The sequence below is a fragment of the Poecilia mexicana genome, unplaced genomic scaffold, assembly GCF_051168715.1.
Source record: "Poecilia mexicana isolate PSO_F unplaced genomic scaffold, ASM5116871v1 scaffold_13, whole genome shotgun sequence".
Taxonomy (NCBI): domain Eukaryota; kingdom Metazoa; phylum Chordata; class Actinopteri; order Cyprinodontiformes; family Poeciliidae; genus Poecilia; species Poecilia mexicana.
In genome coordinates this window covers 17,352,413-17,376,498 of record NW_028263382.1, presented here as the reverse complement: position 1 = coordinate 17,376,498, position 24,086 = coordinate 17,352,413, and the positions used below count along the sequence as shown (strand labels likewise).

General features: G+C 36.5%; 2 protein-coding genes across 3 annotated transcripts; one reads left to right on the top strand and one right to left on the bottom strand.

Moving 5' to 3' along the window:
• The first annotated feature begins 6,085 nt into the window (after positions 1–6,085).
• Positions 6,086–15,597, top strand: siae (sialic acid acetylesterase). The gene is made up of 10 exons (XM_014971297.2): positions 6,086–6,261; positions 6,819–6,983; positions 9,370–9,524; positions 10,162–10,300; positions 10,810–11,017; positions 11,428–11,513; positions 11,596–11,729; positions 11,850–12,004; positions 12,355–12,541; positions 14,221–15,597. The coding sequence occupies exons 1-10, from the start codon at positions 6,210–6,212 to the stop codon at positions 14,470–14,472; spliced, it is 1,533 nt and encodes a 510-aa protein (XP_014826783.2). The 5' UTR covers positions 6,086–6,209; the 3' UTR covers positions 14,473–15,597.
• Positions 15,585–23,505, bottom strand: tbrg1 (transforming growth factor beta regulator 1). 2 transcript variants are annotated; one of them, XM_014971295.2, is made up of 15 exons: positions 23,001–23,505; positions 22,731–22,871; positions 22,293–22,350; positions 22,109–22,191; positions 21,880–21,916; positions 21,529–21,591; positions 19,971–20,207; positions 19,296–19,366; positions 18,957–19,201; positions 18,749–18,885; positions 18,489–18,635; positions 18,266–18,363; positions 17,963–18,073; positions 16,820–16,965; positions 15,585–16,031 (listed from the first exon to the last, which is right to left on the bottom strand). In XM_014971295.2, exons 2-15 carry the CDS (start codon positions 22,847–22,849, stop codon positions 15,943–15,945), a joined length of 1,641 nt encoding a protein of 546 aa, XP_014826781.2. In that variant the 5' UTR covers positions 22,850–22,871; positions 23,001–23,505; the 3' UTR covers positions 15,585–15,942. The 2 variants fall into 2 exon arrangements, with proteins under 2 accessions (XP_014826781.2, XP_014826780.2); XM_014971294.2 differs by having other exon boundaries at positions 22,731–22,868.
• Positions 23,506–24,086: the final 581 nt, after the last annotated feature.

Here is a 24,086-nt window from a genome sequence, read left to right as displayed (position 1 = left end):
AGAGTTGATGAGTTTGAAGCAGGAACATGAGCCAGGGAATGGCTGAACGAGAGTTTGACAAGGGAGAAAGTATGATTGCTAAATGCCTGGGTCAAGGCGTCTCTGAAACTCCAGCTCTTGCAGAGGCTGTATGCTATAGAGTGGTTAGAGTCTATCAAAAGTTTAGGTTAGTTGGTTTGAGACAGATGAATTGCTGTGGCAACCCCGGGAGGGAAAAGCCAAAAGAGAAGAAGAACCGTCTATCAAAAGTACACCAACAGAAGAATGATGGTGAACCATGACAGGGTAATGTGTGGCCAAGGCTCAGATGCAACACAGGCTGGCCCATTTGGTTGGAAAATATAAGCCATTTGGAAAGGTTTATTACATCTGGCATAAATCGTACGCAAGAACCTATCTTGATGAATTAAAAAAATTTTGAAAAAAATACTCAACATTCCCCCACAGTGATGTCAATTATCATAAAAAGGTTTGTGGCAAACCTTCCTGACAAGGGTGGTGTTTTATGAAATTTTAAATCAGGGTCGAAGGAGATCGGCGGCAATAACGAAACCAAAACGCTGTTTCTGCTAGAATTAAATGTGCTCGATTTATTTCCCCACAGATTACAGCAAAATAACATGCATCAAACACTGTTACTGCTAGAACAAATATGCTCGATTTATTCCCCACAGAATACAGTACAAAACACTCTATGACTAAACACGTGATGCTCGATTCATTCAAGTTACCAGCGCTTACCTCGTGAAACTTGGCCGGAGAGCCTTCGGCCTAGAGACAAAGCAGCATCAACGTAGCTGGGCGTTCGAACGCGACCCACAGCAGACTCTGACCAAAACCGCGGGCTTTTTCGTATTTTATCTCTTAAACAAAGGGATGTCTGCGTGCAAAGGGGGAGTGGCCATCTCCATCCTTGCAGGCGAGCCATCCAATCAGAGGTAGCCGCTCTCCGACCATGAGCCAATCATGGGCCGAGAGCGTGAACCAGCAGACCAATCAGAGCCCAACCCAAGTCAACCAGAGCCAAGCACGCCCTGTTCACGTGATCCGTATGAGCACAATAATCTGAGCAGAATAAGTTTTATATCAAATTATAAAGCAAAGAACAAGTTAAAAGATAATAAAAAGAATAATGATTATCAAAGAACATAAAAGATAATAAAAAGATAAAAATACAAAATACCATATCAGGTGGCACAATCAGTAATTTCATTTAGGGACAATTACTTTCCAAACAGGACCCCTAATTAAAAAAATAATATTCTGGAGATATGCATTTTGTTTTATTTAATCAGGTTTTTATTTTTTCACTTCAGCATTTGCTGATTATCCTAAACATTTATGTGTGACAAAAGGACAAAAACTCAAACTACAAAGGACAGATGTCTTAAATGTTGAGAACAAGTTGACATGCGACATCCATTCACTTTGTGTTTTGATGTTGTGAAATATCTTAAACTTGTAAAGGATTTCATGCAATGAAAAGAGTCCTTTTTAGGCTTTTTGGCAAAATGTAAGATGGCCTAATGCCTAAAATGTTAAACTTCATCCACCGCAGGAGTTTTGTGTTTCTCTCCAGGACTTAACAAAATAAGCTTAATTAAAAAAGCAGTTTGTGTGATTTAGATGGATTTCTAATAGCCTTAAGATTTCTTTTTTTTTTTTTTTGCAAGATATTTTGGCATCAAAAAGGGAAGGCAGTTTCGTGCATAAACTGATTTTGGTGTCAGTGGGTGTGAAAGTGTGAAAGCACGATGCTGTGTGGGCTGCAGATATGATGCTTGGCCTCCTCTCATGCACCTAGTGGCTGCTGACTGACTTAAAGTAAGGCGATAATCTGAGAGATTTATCACACGTTGGATTGGAAATGATACGTTGAGAGACCTATGAGAGGCTTGGACAGCAGCCGTAAATTTTGGTTCTTGCATGAAACCACAAACATATTTGTGGAGCTCAATTTCAGGTCTTAAAATTAGCTGTAAAACATGACAGAGTAGACCATGAATTGGGGGTGGAAGGCTATTTTCAACTCAAGTTCTTCAGTCTAATTTGAGAGCTGGCTTGGACTCTGGACTGCACCGTTAGTATTGAAGTACTACTTTAACAAAACATATTGAGTGAATTACAGATTACATAAGATGTTCTTGCGTTCAATGTATTTACATAAGCTTTTCCAATCACTTCAATGGCCATGTGTGGATAAAACCACACACCTAGACATACAGGCTGCTTCTACAAACATTTGTCCACCGTGGTACCAAGAAAAGGTTGCTACAAATGTGCATCTAGTCCAGTTTTGAAATTACTATGGAAAGTTAGCTTACCTGTGTTTACTCAATAGAGTCCAGTACAGAACGGATGCAAAGCAACCACGTCATCAACCCAGCATGCATTGCAGAGGTGAAAAAATGGCGACCACCAGGGGTGAAAAATATAACTAAAGATATACGATCTTTAAAGTAATTGAGTTTTGACATGTCACAAACAGCAATTTTTTTTGTTCTTAGGAAAATTACAACATATTTAGGCCAACAAGTTCAACTAATCATGGATCCCTATAAAATGGTAGTCTGTTAGAAAGGACCAGGCTTCTTGTAAATTTTCTAATTTTATATTTTGGGTTACCAGTTTTGATCCAGTTAGTTAAAACTGTCTAATTGAGGTCCTAACAGCTTAATTTCTTAAGCTGCCTGATGCAGCGGCATTTGGAGTGATTCAATAATCCAGCAGTTTTAAGGAGTGATTGAGCACTCAATCACTCCTTGATTGAGTGTTTTTTTTTAGGCTCAATCACTTAATAGCTTTAGACAAATGTCTAAAGTGGTCTTTCCGATTATGTTAAGCATGCCAACTGTATCTGGTGTCTCCTGTATGTTCAGACATAACATAAACTGGTGAAATTGAAAAAAAAAAAAGAAAAAGAAATGCATGAAATATACCTAAATGACATTTCACATATGTATCTTTTAATTAACACGTACATTTGTCGGGAAGAGTTGTCTGATTTTTATTTCATTTATATGCAGATGGATGCGTTTTCAATTATTTTTGAGTTCCACATGTTAAAAAGATTTTTAATTGCTAAATCCTGTTTCATTATTATGAACTCTAATTTGTATGTATCACTTGAGTTTTGTATTTATATTTTAAAATATATTTTGTAAATCAGTGATTCTTGAGAATAGGGACAAAACAGGTCCTATGGATAAAGCATGAAATTTGAATAAAATATACACAAAATATATTTTTTTCAAATATCTAACTAAACTAACCTGGGTCATGTGAGCACAACAATGTATATTTTTCTTTTTTTTGCTGAATATTTTTTTATTTTAAACATTGTAGTCGGTGGATGATGCCTGTAAAAGCCCTTGTCCAGGAGTAGAACTCAATACATTCTTATAGTTTAAAACAATTAAAGAAATACTAAAATTATATATTATGACAATTAAGTATAAGTAGTCATATAAATAATTATAAAAGTATCGATAAATTGAATTAAAAATAATTTTTAGATATTTTCCAACTCCGTTGAAATTTGTCCTTAGTTTTTGTCAACACCGTCAGAAATGAAAAGAATGTAAAAAAATCAGGCATTATTGGGGGGCACCAGACCTTCTGAGGACCCCATGACGTTGTCTTTTCTCTTCCTTTGCTAGGAGGGCTAGTTAGCTCCGGTTAGCTTAAGTTATTCTTTAGTTTTTTCTTTTGTTTTATTCCTAAGTTGCTTGTCACAACCATGATGTGTCAACTCCATAACTGACAATTTACAAAACTTTGATGAAATTTTGCGAAATAAAAGCTTAATTTTGGTATAATGTAAAGATTTCATGGACCTGACGAGCTACAATATGGCCTCCTTCAGAATAACATCATATAAATTGAGGTAGTTTGGCATTTCGTCAACTCCGTCAGATGTCAACTCCGTCAGAGTTTTTCTGACTCTTTCAGTGAAATTGTTGTCAAATCTCACTTAATTGTGCAACTAATTCATTTTAATGTATCTTACATGAATTGCATTACTTCACATGTACCAAGTTTTTCATTTTACTCACTAGTTTGTCACCACCTTCAGTTCTGTGTCAACTCCGTCATGCACTGTCAACTCCATCAGATGGACTTTTTCTTGTTTTTTGTTTTAAATAATATTTATTTTATTTCTTGAGAAGCATTTGTCTGTAAATTGAGTAAAAATATCACTAATGGGGTATTTTAAAAATCATTTTAGATTTATTTTTGTCAGATGGTGATGACAAAGTTTTGGGTCAGGTCAATTAAAAATGTAATTTTTTTTTTAAAAATTCGCAACTGGGAGCCTGTACCTTAGCATCTTCATATTTTCTAAACATTATTTGTCATATTTGCATACATAAGGTTGAGAAATAATTTAAAAAAAATATGGAAAAATTAAAACCCATTTTGTCCCTATTCTCAAGAATCACTGAAATAACATGTCAGCTGAACTCTGTGTGATCATTTATCTTTACCACAGGCCAAAGCGTAAGAACCTTTTGTAAATAAACACCTGGCTAGTAAATTGCTGGGTAATTAATGTTACATCTGCTGCCATTTTTCATGCTGTTATACTGGCCTTTGGATGGTAATTACTTTGGCCTACGTAAGGATTCACTGCACATCACAGTCACTGGAAAGATTTGAGAAATTATCTAATTAATGTGGCTATACTGCATATTTGATTATAAAATAAACGCATAATAATTAATAGACAGTGCTTTGTGGGTAGAGAAGCCCTTCAAGGAAAGTTTGAAATCCAACTTTTGATTTGTGATATGTAGCATTCAGTTTTCACTTTCATGTTTCTCAGAAGACATTTAGAAAGCTTTCTTGGAATTTAAGCTCACAACACTACTACAGTTATGCAAGCTTTAGGGAGTTTCAGGAACATGTTTGCATTTGAACCTTCTTTTAAATTTATGTGTAAATATAAATATTCATTAGCTTTCATAAAAGTAAAAAAACAAAACAAATCTAATCTAAAAAAAATTAATGTGGTTTCATAAATGAGCTTATGACACTTTTCAGTTAAAAAAAATATAATGGTGTCTTTACTGTGCTACCTATCTCGTGATGTTGCATGATGCTTCCATCTCTAAAGATACAATCCTAGAACGCCTCCAGTTCCATTTAGGCCAGAGTTTTAATGAAAATACTCGAAAACCAAAGTATCTGCAAAATTAAGGCCAGTCTTTAGGCGAAGTAAACAGAGAGGTTATAAAAATGTGTAGAAAAATGAGCCGTCTTTCACAAAATGTCTGTTTCCAACCATTTGTCGATTTGTCCTTCCTATTATAAGTTTTATATCCACTTTTACAACTGGTTGTTTAAAATATGTAGTATTTACAAGGAGGAAGTCATTCACCATAACTTTGATTTGATTTGATAAAGGGTCATAATCACACCATATTTTATATGGATCCGAAATCCTATCAGAACCATAACCATAACTAATTAAACATAATATCTACAAGGTCCAGCAGAAGTGAACTAGTAAGTTGTGTTCAGAAAAATGGGCATGAATAGGCGTGGATTGGACAATGTGTGGACATAAAAGAGAAGAAGCAAAGATGTAAAATAAATGGTGGCAGAGAAAAATAAAAAAACTAGCATATCAAAATAAAACCAGTTTACAAAAACATTGTATTATTAATAAATTCTTGCTTCATTATTTAAAATGCATCAGTCTTATCCTTATAAGACAAATACATTATGCTATTTGTTTAAATAAAGTTGATAGTTCTATTTTGGGATTTACTTGTTATAAGGGGTTGGCTGTTGACTACAGTATGGAAGAGACTTAATGCTGGACTTTCTTCCTACATTCAATTGCATAATATTTTAACTTCGCAATAAAGTGTTAAAAAAAATAACACAGAATTTAAAAACTCCAAAGCTTTTTTTTGTTTTGTTTTGTTTTGTTGCACAATTTAAAATGAAGTTGTGAAAAACACTGTAGCAGGAAAAACGATTGCAACTACTTCTGTATACAATGCGTAAATCATTTTAATTTTTGTTCGTTCATGCTTTTATGTTGAAAGTCCGCATTTGTGACGCCCAGTTAGTTTGGTTAATCACCTGACTTGGTAAAACAAGTTTCGATTTAGTGGCATGTCTCTGTACTATGCAATCTAACAACACTTGTGGAAAGAACTGTTCGTCATTTTAATAACCTGAACCGTCTTCTTCAAGTCATGGCTTTAATCTTTGTAGTTGTGATGCTTTTAGCTGCTTTGCACTACAGCGGTGAGTACATCGGATGCCTTCGGCGTCTCTAGTTAATTAGGCTCATATTGTATGGGTGCCTGGAAAACTTGCTGACAAAACACAAATCCCACCCTGTTAACCAGCTCCTATAAATACATGCAGTTCATTAAGTCGTGCTCCGTTGTGATATGAAGTCTTATTCCACTAAATATTGCCTTGTGGGTAGAAGTATGGAGAGACAAAAATGCCGCAATATAAATAAATGCATTGCTATTTTCTTCATACCTAAAACTTCGAATGCATTTAATGAGTCAGAAAGTAGATGTGTTCAGAATTTTTTTAAAAAATATATTAACAATTTGATAATCTGTACTGTTGTTCTTTTAATTATCTTGTGTTATTTAATTATTGCTTAGTGCACCATAACTACGAATTACCATATGAAATAGTGAAACAATTATGCTCTTTTTACTGATAGAATATTTTAACTGTTTGTTTTAATCAATTATCTATGTGTTTACCTTTTCTAAAATTGATTTAATCTATTTTTAATTATTTACTTTTTTATTATTATGGCACATTTTGTCTTCGATAAGATGGAACCTTGCGCTTTGCGTCTTATTATGGAGACCACATGGTGCTGCAGAAGGCCCCGCAGAAAGCTGTCCTGTGGGGGTACGGCAGTGAGAGGGAGCAGGTCGCGGTCTACCTGACGAGTTCTACTGTTCTACAGAAAGTCTTATCAGACCCTGTGACAAACGGTAAATCCAGCACATTTGTTTCTTGTTTTGTGTGTGTCAACAGGAAAAGCTTATTTTTTTTTATATCTGTGGGGTACAGGCTACAAACTGAGGTCATTCCTCAATTACGCCAATTATCATCAGACGTGAGGGAGGGATTTTCACCGTTTCCCTAATCAGAGTTAAATGAAGCGATCAAATGATTTTGCGAACAACACAGCCAGCAGCCAACTTGAAATTATGATTATTAATTAGGTGGAATTACCAATGTTTTCATGAATGCTTCTTCACTGAAGTGCTACTTTTAAAAACCCACCATGGCATATCGGAACTAATCAAGCTTAATTATGTTAGACACATTTATTGTATGTGATGGTATTACTTACACTTTCAATTAAGACAATCACCTGGAACTGAAAACCAAAGCTTGTGGTTAGGAAACAGTCTATGAAACATAATTTTCTGCTCTATAACTGAGTCTGTCTTGTGTTATAACTGCAGGCATTTGTGGATCCATAGGTTTGGAGCTTAGGTCCAATTTTTTGAAAACAGATATAGGAATAAATAAAAATGAATTAACTCCATTTATCAAATATAGGTAGTGTATGTGATGGTCATTTTGTTTCGAGATCATTATATTTATCATGATTTGATGAAGATGTCAATAAAGGCTGGTACCTACAAATTACTGTGCCTTTTCTGCATTCTTACTACTTCATAGATGGTTGGACCTTGTTTTAATTTCTCCAAAAACAAAGTTATGTTTACAAATTACTTAATGAAACAGATGCCGACTTTTTCTTTCACAATTCATTGTGGAAGTTGGTCTTAACATGAAGTCCACAAAGTGAGTTTTATTACATATCTTTATTTCAAACACACTTATCCATAACATGGAAGTAAAACCTAAAAAAATAACCTCAAGAAAAATAAAAAGCAATGTAGATTAATCAGAAAAGCATTTCATGTAAGCATATCTTCTGGCTTCAGTAATTAGCTTACAATTACAATTATAAGGTGTGGAATGAACTGTGCTGTGTTTTTGTTGCTCGGCTTTTGGTTTTTTTCCCTTTCCAATTGTTTCACATAGTGTGTGCATAGGGTGTTTTCAGCCAGAGACAGTTTCAGATGGGTGAGGTGAAACCACTCCTCACCTTTCCAATGTCACAAATGTTGTCTTTGTTTCCTAACCAGTAGCGTCTGAGACAATTTGCTCACTATTTTCTTCTGTGTTGTCAAGAAGTGGATATACAGGAAGCTAGTTGTCTTGCAATAGGAAGGTTATAGTTTTGATTCCAACTTCCTCCTGTCACATGTTAACAGATTACCCAGAGTTCCCTATGAATCTGGATATCGGTGTGCACGTCTGTTAGTGTGATTGGGTGAATTCACATTAGTGTGAAACGCTTTAGGTAAGTGAGTTTGATTAGAAAACTGCTTTATGAATATAGTCAATTTACCAGATATTTGACTTATTCTTGTATTTTGCCAAGAATCCATTTTCTGTTTACTGCAATAAACGTGACATGGTGTATTCGCAGAAGGCAGACCATTGTCCAGATATAGAAGTTTTGTTTTGGAAAAGGTTTGGTTTTAAAGGCTCTTTTTTTTGTCAGTGAGTTTTAAAATTATTTGCCTTCATAAACAAAAACAGTAAGGCTGTTATGTGTTTTTTTTTTTTTTTTGTGCTGCTCACACAAATGGCCAGGATTCTCCTGCAAAAGAGAATTTTAATCTCAATAAAATTATTGTGGTGAAATAAAGAGTAACAATGATGAAGATTTTTGATGACATTTCTCCTTTAAGCACACGTCTAAATGCATTTTCTAAAGCAGGGGTTTTCAAATGCAGGCCTCGAGGGATGGTGTCCTACAATTTTTAGCTGCGTCTGAGCTTCAACACACCTTAGTCAAGTAATGAGGTCATTAGCAGGACTCTGGAGAACCTGACTGCATAATGAGGAGATAATAAAACCATTTGATTTAGCTTGCATGTGCACAGCTCAGAACACAAATACCACACATCATTGCAATTCCATAGATGTTTTCTTATCACCACATTTATCACTTGTTCTAAATAAAATGAAGATAACTGTACCTTGTGATCCTCAACAGTTCTGCAAGTCATTACTGTAAAAGGACAGAGCAGGTTAACAGCATAGCTCAATCACCCATCATTCAGATTGTGAAATCGCCAATTTTACGAGCTTGTTTTCTGGCTTTGCCAAGCCTGTAGATTCCAAGTCAAAAATGTGTCATCAGTGCAGTGTCGGGGTTTTAACTTTTTTCACAAGCTACATCGTGTGACAAACTAATTTTACCCACCATTGCAAATAATTCAGAATAAAACCCACAGAAAATATTTTGGTTTGATTGCATGTATTGATGATTTCTTTTTCCTCCAACAGGCATTTGGCAAGTCACCCTTGAGCCCGTTGACGCTGGTGGTCCCTACAGCATATACGCTGCAGCTGAAGGTAGCATAAGTAGCCTGAAAGATGTGCTGTTTGGAGACATTTGGCTATGTGGAGGCCAGAGCAACATGTTATTCACAGTGTCCCAGGTAAACTATGTGCAGTAAACACCTGTCTGACTGGATCTGGGACTGAAAGAAAACATTTAACCCTCTTCTTACTAAGTCACTGGAATAGCTGCCAGGTGCTGTTTGCAGTTGGGTGGAAATGGTCAGGTGCTATATATATATATATATATATATATATATATATATATATATATATATATATATATATATATATATATCAGTGCTAGTGCATACTAAGCAGCAGTTTATGTCCACAAAGATAACATTGTGGCTTTAGCACAGTGAACTTTAACTATCCAGCACTAGTTTTCTGCTGGACCAGAGAAAGGAACTGCTTTCATCACGAGTTAAAGGCAGCCTCATTGGTTTACAGCAGCCATATTTAAATTGTCTCAAAAGAAGAGAGGATCAAGCAATAAGTGAATGAAATGCTTATAATTATGTAATTGTGTGACTCTGATTTGACCTTTGAATGGCAGCAAGGCAAACAGGATTTTCACACAGTCAATCTGTCTTGCCGCCTCCTGCATGAGTCTCAGTTGAGAGCTAGAACTTCCTTGGGGGGGAAAAAAACCTTAAAAGTTAGGATAGTTCAATAGAAGATCTGGTCTAAACTTCACAGTTTACTTATTTCATTTTCTTTTTTATTCTCAAATAGATTTTCAATTCATCTGAGGAGCTTGCGCTCTCATCTAAATATCCTCATGTAAGGCCTTTTATGACGGCTTTGAACATGAGTAAAACTGAGCTGATTGATCTCATCCAAGTGGAAATACCCTGGTCTGCTCCCAACAGCAGTAAGACTATTTCTTCCAATAAACTGTTCAATGTTTTAGTTCTGTGTACTGAGCTATATGAGGGGAATGATTGCACAACATACAGTGGCAATGTTTAATGATTTAATCTAATATCGGATGGACAGATTTACTGTGGATTTTCTCTCATCCCAACAGTATCAGAATTACATCTACACCCCACCAATATTTTATAAAATGTTTCTTAGGAGCTTTCACACCAATAACACCGTTTTTGTAACCATCAGCTATTCAGCCAAAGATCAGCGAGGGTGTATGTAGAAATTTGAGTCTGTGTGTAATTTAGACTGCTGTCAGGATTTTTTGAACATCCTTACAGGATGCATTCAACCAGGCATCCAGTTCTTGGTTTTTGTTTGTTTGTTTGTTTGTTTTATGATCATTCCATGCTACTACAGCAGCTCAAACTTGTAGTCAATAGCCACAAATTAATCCAATATTCATTGTATGTAAACTTCTCACCTGAGCTTTACAATATTTCTGACTTACAGGTGTGCTGGCAGAGTTCTCTGGGTTGTGCTGGCTCTTTGGGCGTTACATGTATGAGAAGTTGAATTACCCCATAGGACTGGTGGAATCAAGTTGGGGAGGCACACCAGTAGAAGCCTGGTCGTCCACAAGAGCGCTGAAGCAGTGTGGACTGGTGCCGAGTGAGGACATGTATGAACCTGAAGACGACATAATCCAGCAAACTGAAAAGTATGTCTCCTTATTGTTTAAAACCCTTTAAGCCCTAAGTTTCATATATCCACCTGGATATTTTTGCTTATTTTAATTGTACAAAGTTCTTTAATGTCCGGTGAGTAAATACATTTTCCCATTTCTCCATCACAACTGAAACTTTCAATATCTAACAGTTATTGCAATTTACCATCTATTAAGAGTGTTTCATGAGATTAAGCCAAAGAAAAACATGCTCCCTGCTGCAGCAGGAGTAAAATTACCATAGTAACCCAATATTGGCTGGAAAGTGCAATGTCTCCCCTTTCACAAGCTGTTGGAATTTTTCAGATAGTGCAAAGCTGGCGTGCAAAAAATGTGTCATCTGCAACACCTTTCGGGCGATAAGGGTTAACGATCTCTGCTCTCTGCTTGTTCTAATCCCTCAGTTCTATGCTGAAGAGCACCGTTTTGTGGAATGCAATGATCCATCCATTCCTCAATATGACCATCTACGGAGCCATCTGGTACCAAGGTAGCAAAGCCATGACATATGAAAGGCGTTTTGAGAAATTTATACTCCACAAAAATCCATAAAAATGTTTTCTCCTTTCCAGGTGAGGCGAATGCAGAGTACCATAAGGACAAGTACAACTGCTCATTCCCTACAATGATAAATGACTGGAGGATGGCATTTCACCAAGGCTCGGGGGGGCAGACTGCTCCTGACTTCCCATTTGGATTTGTCCAAGTATGCAGCGCATTTTGCTCTTTAAATTTAAAAAAGAGCCAAACAAGCAGAAGACACAAAGCAATATTTGTATTTCTACAGTTATTTTGCATCAGGTATATTATTTATTTGCATGTACAGCTATCCACGTACAAAGAAAGCGCCACAGATGACGGCTTTCCAGACATTCGCTGGCACCAGACTGCAGACGTGGGATTTGTCCCAAACATTAGGATGAAGAACACCTTTATGGCGGTTGCTTTCGATTTACCAGATAAAACTTCACCATATGGCACGTAAGGATGCAATTTCTAAAAATGCTGTGCACTTAGAATCTGTTCAAAATTTGAATGCACTTGCTTTGGACAGCAGTCGTCCATGTTGGCAGAAATTCATGCAGCTGTGGTCTTCAGGAGCGTAAATCAGCCAAAGTGTGGCCACAGTAGAACAAAGAAGTGTGAGCTACGTTGTCAAATAATATGACAATATTTCAAGTGAGGAGAAAAATGCAGGAGTTTTTTTTAGGACAGAAATAAATGGAGAGAGATTTGTCCAGATTTCTTCTATATTTTACTGTATTGACTATCTTTAGTCTTCTTTGCTCATATTCTGTAGCAGTGTTATGGAAAATAATTTTCTATTTCAGAATCCACCCTAGAGACAAACAAGATGTTGCCCACAGACTAACGCTGGGTGCCAGAGCTGTGGCTTATGGGGAAAAAGGCATCTCTTTTCAGGGACCTTTCCCCAAAGTAATTGTGCCGAGTAAAAGCACAGTCAACGTCACCTATGACCAGGGGATCTTCGTTACACCATCTAAAGACATATTTGAGGTGAGGATCGCAGCAGAATGCAGGTGCTACTCTATACATTAGAATATTATTAAAGTTATTTCAGTTATTCAATTCAAAAAGTGAACTTTGTATATCACGGAAGTCCTTTACATATAATGTATTTCAAGCATTTATTGAGTGGAAGAAAAAAAATTTCAAAAGCAACAAGGACAACTGCAGCAGTCTGTTCAAAAGTTGGAGGTAGATTCTGCCCTCATCCACTCTGTGTGGAGAGCAGCTGGAGTCAGAATGTCAAGTGGTGCCTTTCCTTTAGCATTTTTAAGATGCCGCTCATTGCCCTGCTCATTTCATCGGGGGACGGCATAAGAACTCAAAAAGACAAGAATGTCATCATTTGTGCCCTGAATTAGCTTGATAATACGTAGCTGCAGACTCAAAGATCCCACAACCCTAAATCCTGTCCATTTCGTGTCTGGCACTTACCCAAAGGAATCTGTCCACGTTCTACATTTGGTTCACGGCTGTGCATAAATAATGTAAATTGATTGTAAATGTAGCAGTAAGGGGTCAGAGGTCGGATGACATATGGTGACCGTCATGTTTAGACATTTGGGCATGACATCAAAGAATTCATGAACAGCAAATGGGCTGAGAAACGACTTAATGAGTTTACCATGGCTTTCTTCTGTGTTAATATAGCTGGGAGTGAGAGTTTCTTCTGCTTTTATAGCACTAGTGGGGAAAATTATGACCATTTTACTACCATATATCATTAAGGAGGATGTTACCTCAAATGCTAAAGTTAGTATTTGAGGCGTTGGTTTCTGTCCGGGACTGAATTGTAAGGCGCTTTTTTCCCCCTCTTCTTCTTCTTTGTCAACCATATAAAGTCTTTAATTTGTGAAAATTAAAAAAATGGTACTGGGTGCTCAAAACTGGCTTACCAAAAGCACACAGATGTTTAAAGTATGATTGTCGAATTTCTTGCGTTAAAACACTTCTGGACAAGAGAGAAAAGGTACTAATGTGACTCTTCCAAAGTTTTCCTTTGTATTGAAAGTAAATGTAGCATTTCATTAGAACACCAAGGTCCTAGAGTCTAGAGGAAGAGAAAAGTGGCAAATAATCCAAGTTGTTTGAGATCCAGTGTGCAGTTTCTACAGTCAGTTTAGATTTGGGGAGCCAAGTTTTCTATTGGAGTATTGTAGTTGACATTATTGGACTCAATAATGCAGACAAGCTAAAGTCAACTTTTAAAGCAACCTCAGCAGAAGCACAGGCTGATCGCCTTCACGGCACATTGTTGCAACAATTCACGCAAAATGAACTCTGACCTTGTATTATATTGTACATGGATTTACTTCTCAATAGCCTATGTTGTGAAAACACTTTAAAAAAAAAAAAAGTCTTATGTACTCTACACATACTTTGAAACCAAGCTTTGGGTTTCCATTAGCTGTAAACTAAATAAATTGAACAGAAATATACACTTTAAATTAATGCGGTGTAATAATTATATGCATTTTTTACTTTTAAAATGGTTACTGAAATAACTTACTGGAGTAGCATTTTTTTTCACCATTTTTCTTAAAGTTCTACATTAACTGACCTTGCATAATGTAAAACAATACTACTATACCTTTAGATGTTAACATTGTATTTGACTGGAATGACAAAAAAAAAAATCATGTTATAATTTTTGTTATTTTTAATTGCAGATCTGTTGCTCAGAGAAGAATGCGTCATGTGAATCCGACTCCCTTTGGTCACCAGCTCCCATTATGGTTTGGAATCAGACCACCATCCAGCTGTCTGCCTCTGCATGCCCACCATCTAAAGTTGCTGCTCTTAGATACGGATGGAGCGACTGGCCCTGTGGATTTAAAGCATGTCCTGTTTATGATTCCAGTAAGAATTTACCTGCGCCTCCTTTTATCGCCAATCGATATGCAGGCAATCAAATTTGGTAAAGCACCTAAACTAGAAGGTCAGGGGGGGAAAAATGAAGGGATTTAAATTGATTTTTTTCTCTTTTCTAATTAACAAAATCCACTATTTTTATGAACAATGAAATGACTGGTAAAGGCTTACAATTATGCCCGCAAAGGTGTCTAAGATATGTTAACTCTACTGTTTTTTATGACGACAATATTAAGTACTGTGACAACTTTAGCCAATTTTCTCAGGATAAATGGATCATTTTATGGTCATACACGCATAAGAATGTCTAAACTTTGTTTATGCTGTAATGTGTGTCACCAGGTGATGCAATAAGTCTGATTTCTTGGTGTAACAAGGATTATGTTGTGAAAACCATTGTCTTAATATTTCACCCATTCTGATTTTATATTTTTATGTCAAATTATTTTTTCAGAATCAATTCTCTGTCGTTCTCTTTTTGTATTCACTACAAATCCTCTCAAAACAAAGTACTGTTCATTTATGGGTGATATTTCTACAGAAGTTGAGATTTAAATACGGAGCCTGTAGAAACCACAGACCGGAATAGATGGGAAAGAATGAATGGGTGGATAGAAAACAAGGAGAAAATGCTAAAGGATATTGGACAAACTGCAGATGGATGCATACAAGTTGTAGATGATTTATAAGTCTGGGAACATGTTTTTCCATGTTTTTCCAAGTCATTTTTTCCCCCCAAAAAAACCTGGAAACACCAAAACTATAGTAGATCATGGATTATTATAAAAATTGATAATTTCCTGAAAATGTGTAAAAATCGGATGTGCAGGGTTCCTAGAGGGTCTCGAACATATTTCTTTGATGTATTTTCCATTAAAGTATTGGGGAGGAAACTGTACTTTGACTGCGTTTCATATTGTTTAAATTTTAAATCCCTTTGTTTTTGTCTTTTAAACCATCATTTGATCGACGTTCCCATCTATCCACCCAGCCATGTTTCAGTCAACATTGAGTGTTCATTCATTGTAATGCTTGTGTGTATATTTTGAAAAATGAGGAATTGCACTAATTTGTCTGGAATGTTAAAAATGTGTGGAGATGCTGATCTATCATTTACTTATTTTTATAATGAAGCAAACAAATGTAAAATAAATCCATACTCTTGGGACAAAACACTTAAATGGCATTTTAATTCTATTTACAACTCTTTGTGATTATACACAGCTATGTAACGTTTGCTTCTGTAATCCACGTTGATCGACAAGATTGTACACTTTACAAATGGAACAATATAAAGAATTTCTACAGACATCAACCTTTATACTAACATACAGAAACCAGATATTTGACTCATTTTTTGCGCACAACAGCTCAGCCATGTTTACCATGTAGACACCCTTGGGTATTTCATTGGAGAAATCCTGAAAGATCACACACTAGAAATGTTTGAGTTCAACAAGCCTCGGATTTTTGAAATGGTGAACTGAAGGAAAAAAAAGACGCGAGTTCAGAGAGAACTCTCAGGAGCCAAAATAAGAAGTGGAGGGCTTCATGGTGGGAGAGGTCTGGTGTTGCTGATGCGAGGAACTAGGAGATGGAGGCGATTGTCCTGAAGAAAGAAAAGACTAAACATTAACGGGTGCATTCATTCACAGTCAGCCGGTGGACCACCTGGGCAACGTGAGGGCAAAGTTCATAAGCGACTCCCTGGAATAAGGAAGCCAGAAATCACTTGTCAAAGAGTTCTGAGTTTATTACAAGCCAAACAGTGATAAACCAGCAGATAACTGGTTAGCTCTGGTTATTTGGCGTATTCTGCAAGTTTACTGACGTGTTTATTACTTCTATCTTAAATCAAAGAGTTTGATTTCCAACCTGATCAGGTGATGTGCAAACTATGCCAACCTGGTAAACTGGTTACTACAAATGGTGTGCATTCAATGCCACAAATAAGCAAATACCGAAGAGTATCTTTACTTTAAATGTAGGTTTCACCACAAAGAACTCAGTTTTATGATTCAATGACATTTCATGTTCGCCACAATAATGGGGAAGAAGTGGGTTTGATGTTTACATGTACTAAACAAAAGTTCTGCTTCCCTCATACAACATAATTATGGTCGGTCAATCATTGAGGACAACAATGAACTGGTTATATTTATGTAAGCATCTTCAGATATGCCACAGTTTTAAAATATTTACAAGATATATGTAACAATTTCCAATTGCTTTTATTGATATAAAAAATAATCATGTTGCTGCTACTTTGAATGTTACTACAGTTATGTCAATTTGTTGTTTTTTTTCATACCTGACTGAAGCAGTTCTCCAAGTTACATGAACCACCATAAAAAGGGGCAATCTGCCATACTGCATAGCATTAACATGCTACCGCACCTGTGATGTGCTCCATCTTGAGGCTCCCATCCAGGCCTTGGTGTCTCAGGTAGGCCTCGAAGCTAATCGAGACGTCATCTTCTGATAGGCTGTGAGAGAGCTGGCCATCACCATGACGACACACCTCGAAACGAATCCATCTGTAGCTGGGTGGTGAAAGCAAAATTGCACAGTTAAGAAAAAAGACCATTAAAGACCATACTGCTGAGCTGCAGCTGATTTTCTATTCTGTGGTTGTCTAAACTCTATAAACTTAGCGCAAGTTTGCAACAGTTTTGTTCTTCAATACTACTAATTCAAATCAAATAAAGAAACAAGGTGCAGTTGGACGCAACGTAGGCCATAATATTCAAATGTTTCATGCATTAACAATTTACATTCAAATCACATGTATAGCACATTGGACTAATTCTGCCTTTTATCCCCAAGTCTGATGTAGATTCCTATTGATGAATTTAATAGAGTGGTAAAACATTATCACGAGCGGAAAAAAGTGGAAAAAAAATGTGGGACAATCACAACTGCAGTGGAAATCACCATTGCGGTCTGAAACAATATTACATCACGATATTCAAACATCATGCAGCCACTTCAGTTGCTACCACGTGATCAAAATTCATAAAAGCAGCACTGTAAAAAAGGAGAGTCTTTGACAGGAAGCTTAACAGCGGTTTGTCATGAATGAAAAGATATGAGGGTATATTAAAGCAAATTTTAAAAACACAGCTTTGTTTTAAAACTTCCATTTTCTTTTAACTTCACATGCTTTGTACTTTAAAACTAAATGTTTCTATTGTGTTCTTAGAGGGAAAAATTATTACAGATTGCATGACATTTTTAAATAAGTAAAATTAATGATTAAATAAATAACAAATCACAAAAAGTGGCTTCAAAGTTGTTTTTTTTTGTAATATGTGGAACTACTGCCAGTTGTTTAATCAAAATTAAGCTTACTGCACAAATTTTATTCACCTAGTTCAGCGTTTGTTTTGACTGGTTGTTGCATGACTCTTACTTTACTTTTCACTTTGTGTTAAATTCAAATTTGAAAAATATTCCATAAACAATGTGGCTGAAACAGATCCGAAAACTAAGTGTGTAAGAAGGATTATAGCTTATATGCAACAGGCTAAAAGAACTCACTTGCTACATTTGCGAGCTCCAGGACAGCTCTGGATGAGATTCTGAATAGTTGGATGAGAGAAGCCGAAGAAGTCCGCTCCTGATGGAATTATGGGCGCCACAGCCTGGGAACTAAGAAAGGAAAATGTTAAAGATAATCAGTATTAAGTGTTTTAAGAACAGTCACAAAAAAACTAATTAGGCTCAACAATTTTTGTTTGGCACCTATATCAACCATGTGTTTAGACTGAGACATGATTTTGTTTTTCCATTTTAAGTACCTCAGGAATAATTAGTAGGGCTTTTTGTGGTTAAACATTCTACCTGTTGGACGCGATAGCCTTCAGCAGATTTGAATGGCATGTTAGAGCAGAGGAGGCTACAATGGCATTCTGAGGATCTTCTTCAGGTACAATCTCAAACTAGAGATGGAAGGTAGAAAAAAAAAAAAAAAAGATTAACCCACCATGCAATAAATCTGTTTATGTGTGTTGACCTCAGAAGACTTTATGTCAAATCTGTGATTTTAACATCTGTGTGTTTTCACCTGTGGGCCTGTCCCCCCGTCCTTAATTTGGCAGGTGTAGAGGCACTGCTGCTCAGGGTGTTTCATGCTGGCATAGACACGCGTGCTGCAGAAGCCCACTGGGTATATGGCACACTCATCATAAAACAACGACCTGTCTGTGATTATCTGAAGAGCAGCCAAGAAGATCGGATTCAATAAACAGAGGTTGGTGTTAGCTACAAATATATATTAACTTAATGCTATAGCTATATTATTAAAGAGTCTTCTCAGATGCTAACCTCTCCTAGGCTGTAGACCGTTAAACCTCCGAGTACGATGGGAAACACGGGACGGCCCGACGAGTCCAGCGGAATGGGCTGCACCAGTCTGCGTGACCCGTCTGCCAGCTTCCTCTTCTTGGACATCTTCTTTGGAACTGGAGACACATTTTGTGACATTTACCTATATCCGAACAAGTCACGCGTATATGCTCGCTTTCACGCTTACATTCTTCCTTTCCGTTTTCCTTTCCCCGGTCTTTCCTTTCTTTCTTGGGTTTTTTAAGGAGACCCTCCTCTCCTATTGACACCAGTGACATCGGGTTATGTACCAAAGACGAGCCTGAAGCCCCTGCAGCAGTAGCTGAAGTCAGTGGCGCAGGTGGAACAGAAGGAACGGAGCTGGAACTGGGTGTTGGCAGTAGCTCCCCCTCTGACAGAGTCTGGTACTGCAACAAGGACTTTAATAAGAACCTAGACGACAAGAAAAGTAACCCAATTTACTAACACAGCTTTGGAGATCTGCTTGAAAAAATTAAGTACAAAATCTATATTTATATGTACTTACTTGCGCTCCTCTTTTGCTCTTAGAAACTTCTCTTCTGTGTGAGCAATTTCATCACAGAGTGCAGCATTTTCCTGAGGAATGGAGAGCAGTACAGTCAGGCTGCACGCCAAAATACTCACATTTCTCATCACCTATACATGCATCTCTGCAGTCAGTGAAAAGAAAGTACATAATAAAAAAAAACATCATCATGTTCAGGTTCTTCAGGCATGAAAGGCGGCTTACCTTTCAGATCTTTATATCAACAGGTGAGTTATTAGTGCAGAAAATGGCTGCATCAAATAAGTGATGCTAAGTTTAGATGCGAAGTCAGGGTTAAACTTTTTAACAACTTTTTCGATATGGCTTTGTATTTATTTTACATGCATTACCAGTGTGCTGTGCACTGCTGTACACTTGACGTTAGATTAAAATTATGTTGGAATATGATAAGAATCAGATCAATTTTAATAATAGAGAAGAGTAATCTTTCACTTGTCACTCAGTGTTTGAGCACTAAAATGACACCATAAAGAAAACCCAGAACTGAACAAAAATGTGCTTTTTTTTTCTCATCACTATTTGTACAAAGTTAGTATATAGCATTTAGCTAAATCCATATTTGTTCTAAGGATGTAGCTCATTGTATTCATGAGAAACAAAACCTTGACAAACATGAGTGCAAAGTTTCCTTACAAATATCATGGTGCGAGCAGCTTTGCGCAGCCTCTGGTACTTCAGTCTGTACTTCTCGTTCTGGTTTTTTCGCTGGCCTCTCTTTATCTTCGGTTTCTGCTCAGAGGAACTTGAGGGAGAGGGAAAAGCAGGCATGGAGGCCCCGGAGCCAGAGCTGGAGGCTCCGCTCTGAGGCACCGGCGCCGGCGAGCTGAGGAAAGCCTGGGCTGTGAGGGCCTGCTGCCGCTCCTCATCGGTCTGCAAGGAGGCAGAGAGAGAGACAGGAAGGTGTTCAGAGTACGTGAAGCTGTGTTGCTTTCAGCTTAGTGGAATGTGGACAGTTAACAGAGGATCTCGCATGAAATGCTATAATGACAAACAAATAACAAAATATGCTCGGACTGTTGAAGCTTTAGATGGAACATTCAAATGTCTCCAAAGGCACAAGTGCCACAATTCGATACATCAAGAAGTCGTTGAATAAATATTTGCATATCTAATAATTTCTATAAAAATGTAAACACATACGTGAAAGAAACACACTTCTCAATAACTATTCAAATGAAATATTTTATTTACCAAAGGTGAAAATAATTCTGCAAATGTGCATTCCTTATATTTCATAATCATCTAATATAATCTGTTCATTTTATGTAATTTTATTTTAGTCTATCATGCCTAAAATCATCATGCCTGATGATTGACCTGAGTCAATCATCAGGTGGGACTCAGACTGCTCAACCTCAGGGTCTGCAGTCTGAGTTGTTTTTCAGGTTAACCAATCAGATGTTTGGGTTCTTTTGAAGTTGTACAGAGGCAGTTTAAATAATTTCACTATGAATTACAGCCTATGATTTGCAAAAAAAAAAAAAAAAAAATCGAATATTTTAATATAATGAATTAATATCTTATCTATGAAATGTAATTGGATTACACTGTAGTTAATACATATTTAAATATTACTGATGCTTTAATTATTTATTTAATGTACAGTCACATTCCATAAATTAGGGTATTATTGGAAAGCATCTCAAGTAAAACACATTATAAAGATTAATTCCACAAAGACTGATGTTTTAAAGATTGTATTCATGTGAATTATGACGGCTTCTTGCTTACCACTCATAAAAAGGTGACATTTAGGATTACAATATTATGTCAGACCAATAAAAATTATTTTTAATGCAGAAATGTTAGTCTAATGACACAGAAATCTGAGTCAACCTACAGGCAGTTTAATATCTGCCTGTAGGTTGTTATTTTGAAAAGCTACTTTTAATCTGACAAACAAGACACATTGGAACCCATATTTACTAAATATGACTAATTTCTTTGTATTTAATTCAAATTATTACTTTAATAAATATTTAACAAACTATTTTTTGGATTGTGGTATGTAAATATTTGTCCAAAAACAAATCTACCAACAAGCTCTGCATACGTCTAACATAGATCTTCTGTATCTACGGTGGCCTCAGTAGTAAACAGTACATCAGAAAATGTCTATGTACATTTTTGTAAATTAAATATTGCTTTTAGGGTTGGTGCAAAACAAACGTCAGTTTCCCAGAAAACTCACCAGTAATGCAAAGACTCCATTTCTGTTTTCAATCCTCTTGAATCTCCTGCTGCCTTTTTGTGTCTGAAACATAGTGTGAGACTGAGGCCGAATGCATTGGGGGAGGAAAATCTATTTAGCCTAAATCTGTCGGTCAGGTTTAGGTAAACTGTATCCTTGTTAGCTAAAGCAGTTTTAAGGATTATGCATGTTGGCTCTAAGCAACCCTTCGACATAATCACAGTTCAAAAATGTTCAAATATGATCAAATATGGTCAACAAAGCAGGATGGGAAAACATGGAGAAATTAAAAGACATTCACACAAACGCAAGGGAGAACTTCAATAGTGTAGGAAAATAAACAGTCCTTACTTCACGATACATGACGGCTTCCAGGCTCGATTTTGCACTGTTGAGAACATAACAATGAAATCACAGGCAGGTTTAGAAATCACTAATAAGAGTGTGACAGAACATCATACAAAATTTACAGTTTTGTTCAAATTAATGCATGCTAACGTCACCGAATATCAAAAGAGGAACTTTTAGTGTTAAAATGCACACGAAAACTTTTCGCATCAAATGAGAACGATTACTGTACTTGGATTGAACAAGTCCCCGGTCAATGATTCTCTGCTTAATCTCCTTTATGTGCATGGGACGGCCAGCTTCCTCCAGTACGATCTTGCACCAGAAAAAGCAAAATTACCGCCACAGAAACCCAAATAAACGGGTAAAGCAGCAGATGCTGGCAGAATTAGGTGTAATAAATTTGCGAGTAATACCTGAGCGGCATCAAGCCATGTGAGATTTGGTTTCTCAGTAATTTCACTGGGTGGTTCACTGCAAACGGATAAACAAACACATAAAACATAACGACGATGACTGAATCAAAATAAGATGACGCACTGAGAAATAGGTAACTGGTGACCAGAATACATTATGTCTACTTATCCTAATTCATTCTGAGCATGTAACTGAGACACAGCTATAAACAAAAACAAATCATAGAAAACACAATGTACAAGAATTTTAAGCCTCTGGAAGGTCCAAACTTCAGCCCCTCTTCAGATTTCCAGAGACAAAGTTAAAATTCAGTGTGCAGTTAAGATCTTGTTCATATAGCTGAGTACAATAAATTATGCGTATACACAACTTGTTTACCATTTATGCTAATGCACAAAAAATACGTTTAGCAACAACTGCAGTATTTTTGAACAGACCTCTCTAGATTCTCTGCTGTTCCAGACAGGCTTGCTATACTGTCCAGAGCAGGAAAAAGAGAGTAGTTTGTCTGCCCATCAGGCTCCATTTCAGATTCAAACGAGTTGAGTGACTCCATTGACCACAGGGCAAATACTCTGCTGGGGAAAATAGAAATATTAGAACAGCCAGTACAGAAACTAAGACTTCGTGTATATGTATGGTCTAGCGTGTGGTAACAACATTAAATACAGGAATCATAATTTGTTTGATTTCCAGCAAACGAATACCTGCAGCAATGCAGCAAAACCTAAGGTGCTCCTTTCTGTTAGGTCCTGTGACAAGCGGAACCTTTGTGTTGTTTACTCTCAGAGTGAGACTGAGACTGAGCGCTAATGCTAATTAGCCGACATGTTAGTGATTCTCTATGTCTTTTTAGCAATTAAGCAACAAGCTTTATTTTTATGAACACACATTTGATTCAGTTTCCATCTAAAAGAAAAAAAAAACTAGACAATGTTGTTATTCCGAGCATTTCATTCGTGAGCACTTTTACAGGATATCCGGGTTTAACCCAAAATGAATTAACAAATTAAAAGTTCCGTCACTGCAAAAATAGAAAGTTTTTCGCACATGAAAATAGTAGTGGTAGTATTACATATAAGCGATTTGCTGGCACTAATAATATGATTAAAATTGAATACATGTAAAGTACCATGAAAATGACCAACTTAAGTCTAATTTTATTTTTGCTGTTAAACTTTCGAAATTGGTTCATAAAGGTGTTATATGTATGTTTTTGTGCATTATTTATTTATTTATTTATTTATTTATTTTGTGTGTGTGTGTGTATTCTGCAATTCTTAACCTAAAACCTCAAGAGGTCAGTTCTGTCAGACTGTATAAAACTAAACTTGTGTTGTTTCAATATTTTTTAAAGCTACCTAAAGTTTCCAGTCCATAAATAAAGATGATTATTTTTATAGTTGTACCATTTTCTATTTTGTGCCAGATCCAGGTGACCAAATATAGTAATTTTCAGAGTTTTGAGTTATACAGAAGCCCACTGGCAATATTCTTCAGATGTAATTCTGGAGAAACAAAATAAATTCTGACAGTGTTGTAAGGATCTGGAAAAGAGTTTGTGTCTGGAAGTTTTGGCACAGTGCAACAATTTTCACCTCAAGTCAAGATGGCAACAGATGTCTCAGGATTTGTCTCAAGATTTGTTTCCATCCTCTCACCCTTTTTATGTACTCAAGCCTGTATAGTCATGGAATGCCAATTTATCATTTCTGGGTTTAAGAGCAGTCACTCAGATACGTGCTATTATTTTTTCTTGGACTTCCTCTTAAGTTGCCAAACAAGCTTTATGA

Bases quoted from the DNA above. Each gene is read 5' to 3' on its own strand.
- siae (XM_014971297.2), top strand. From the start codon at position 6,210: ATGGCTTTAATCTTTGTAGTTGTGATGCTTTTAGCTGCTTTGCACTAC. The intron at 9,525-10,161 runs GTAAACTATGTG...ATTCTCAAATAG, and splicing joins TGTTATTCACAGTGTCCCAG to ATTTTCAATTCATCTGAGGA. The intron at 12,542-14,220 runs GTGAGGATCGCA...TTTTAATTGCAG, and splicing joins CATCTAAAGACATATTTGAG to ATCTGTTGCTCAGAGAAGAA.
- tbrg1 (XM_014971295.2), bottom strand. From the start codon at position 22,849: ATGGAGTCACTCAACTCGTTTGAATCTGAAATGGAGCCTGATGGGCAG. The intron at 22,192-22,292 runs GTATTACTCGCA...TTCTGGTGCAAG, and splicing joins CATGGCTTGATGCCGCTCAG to ATCGTACTGGAGGAAGCTGG. The intron at 21,592-21,879 runs GTAAGGACTGTT...ACTATGTTTCAG, and splicing joins AAGCCGTCATGTATCGTGAA to ACACAAAAAGGCAGCAGGAG.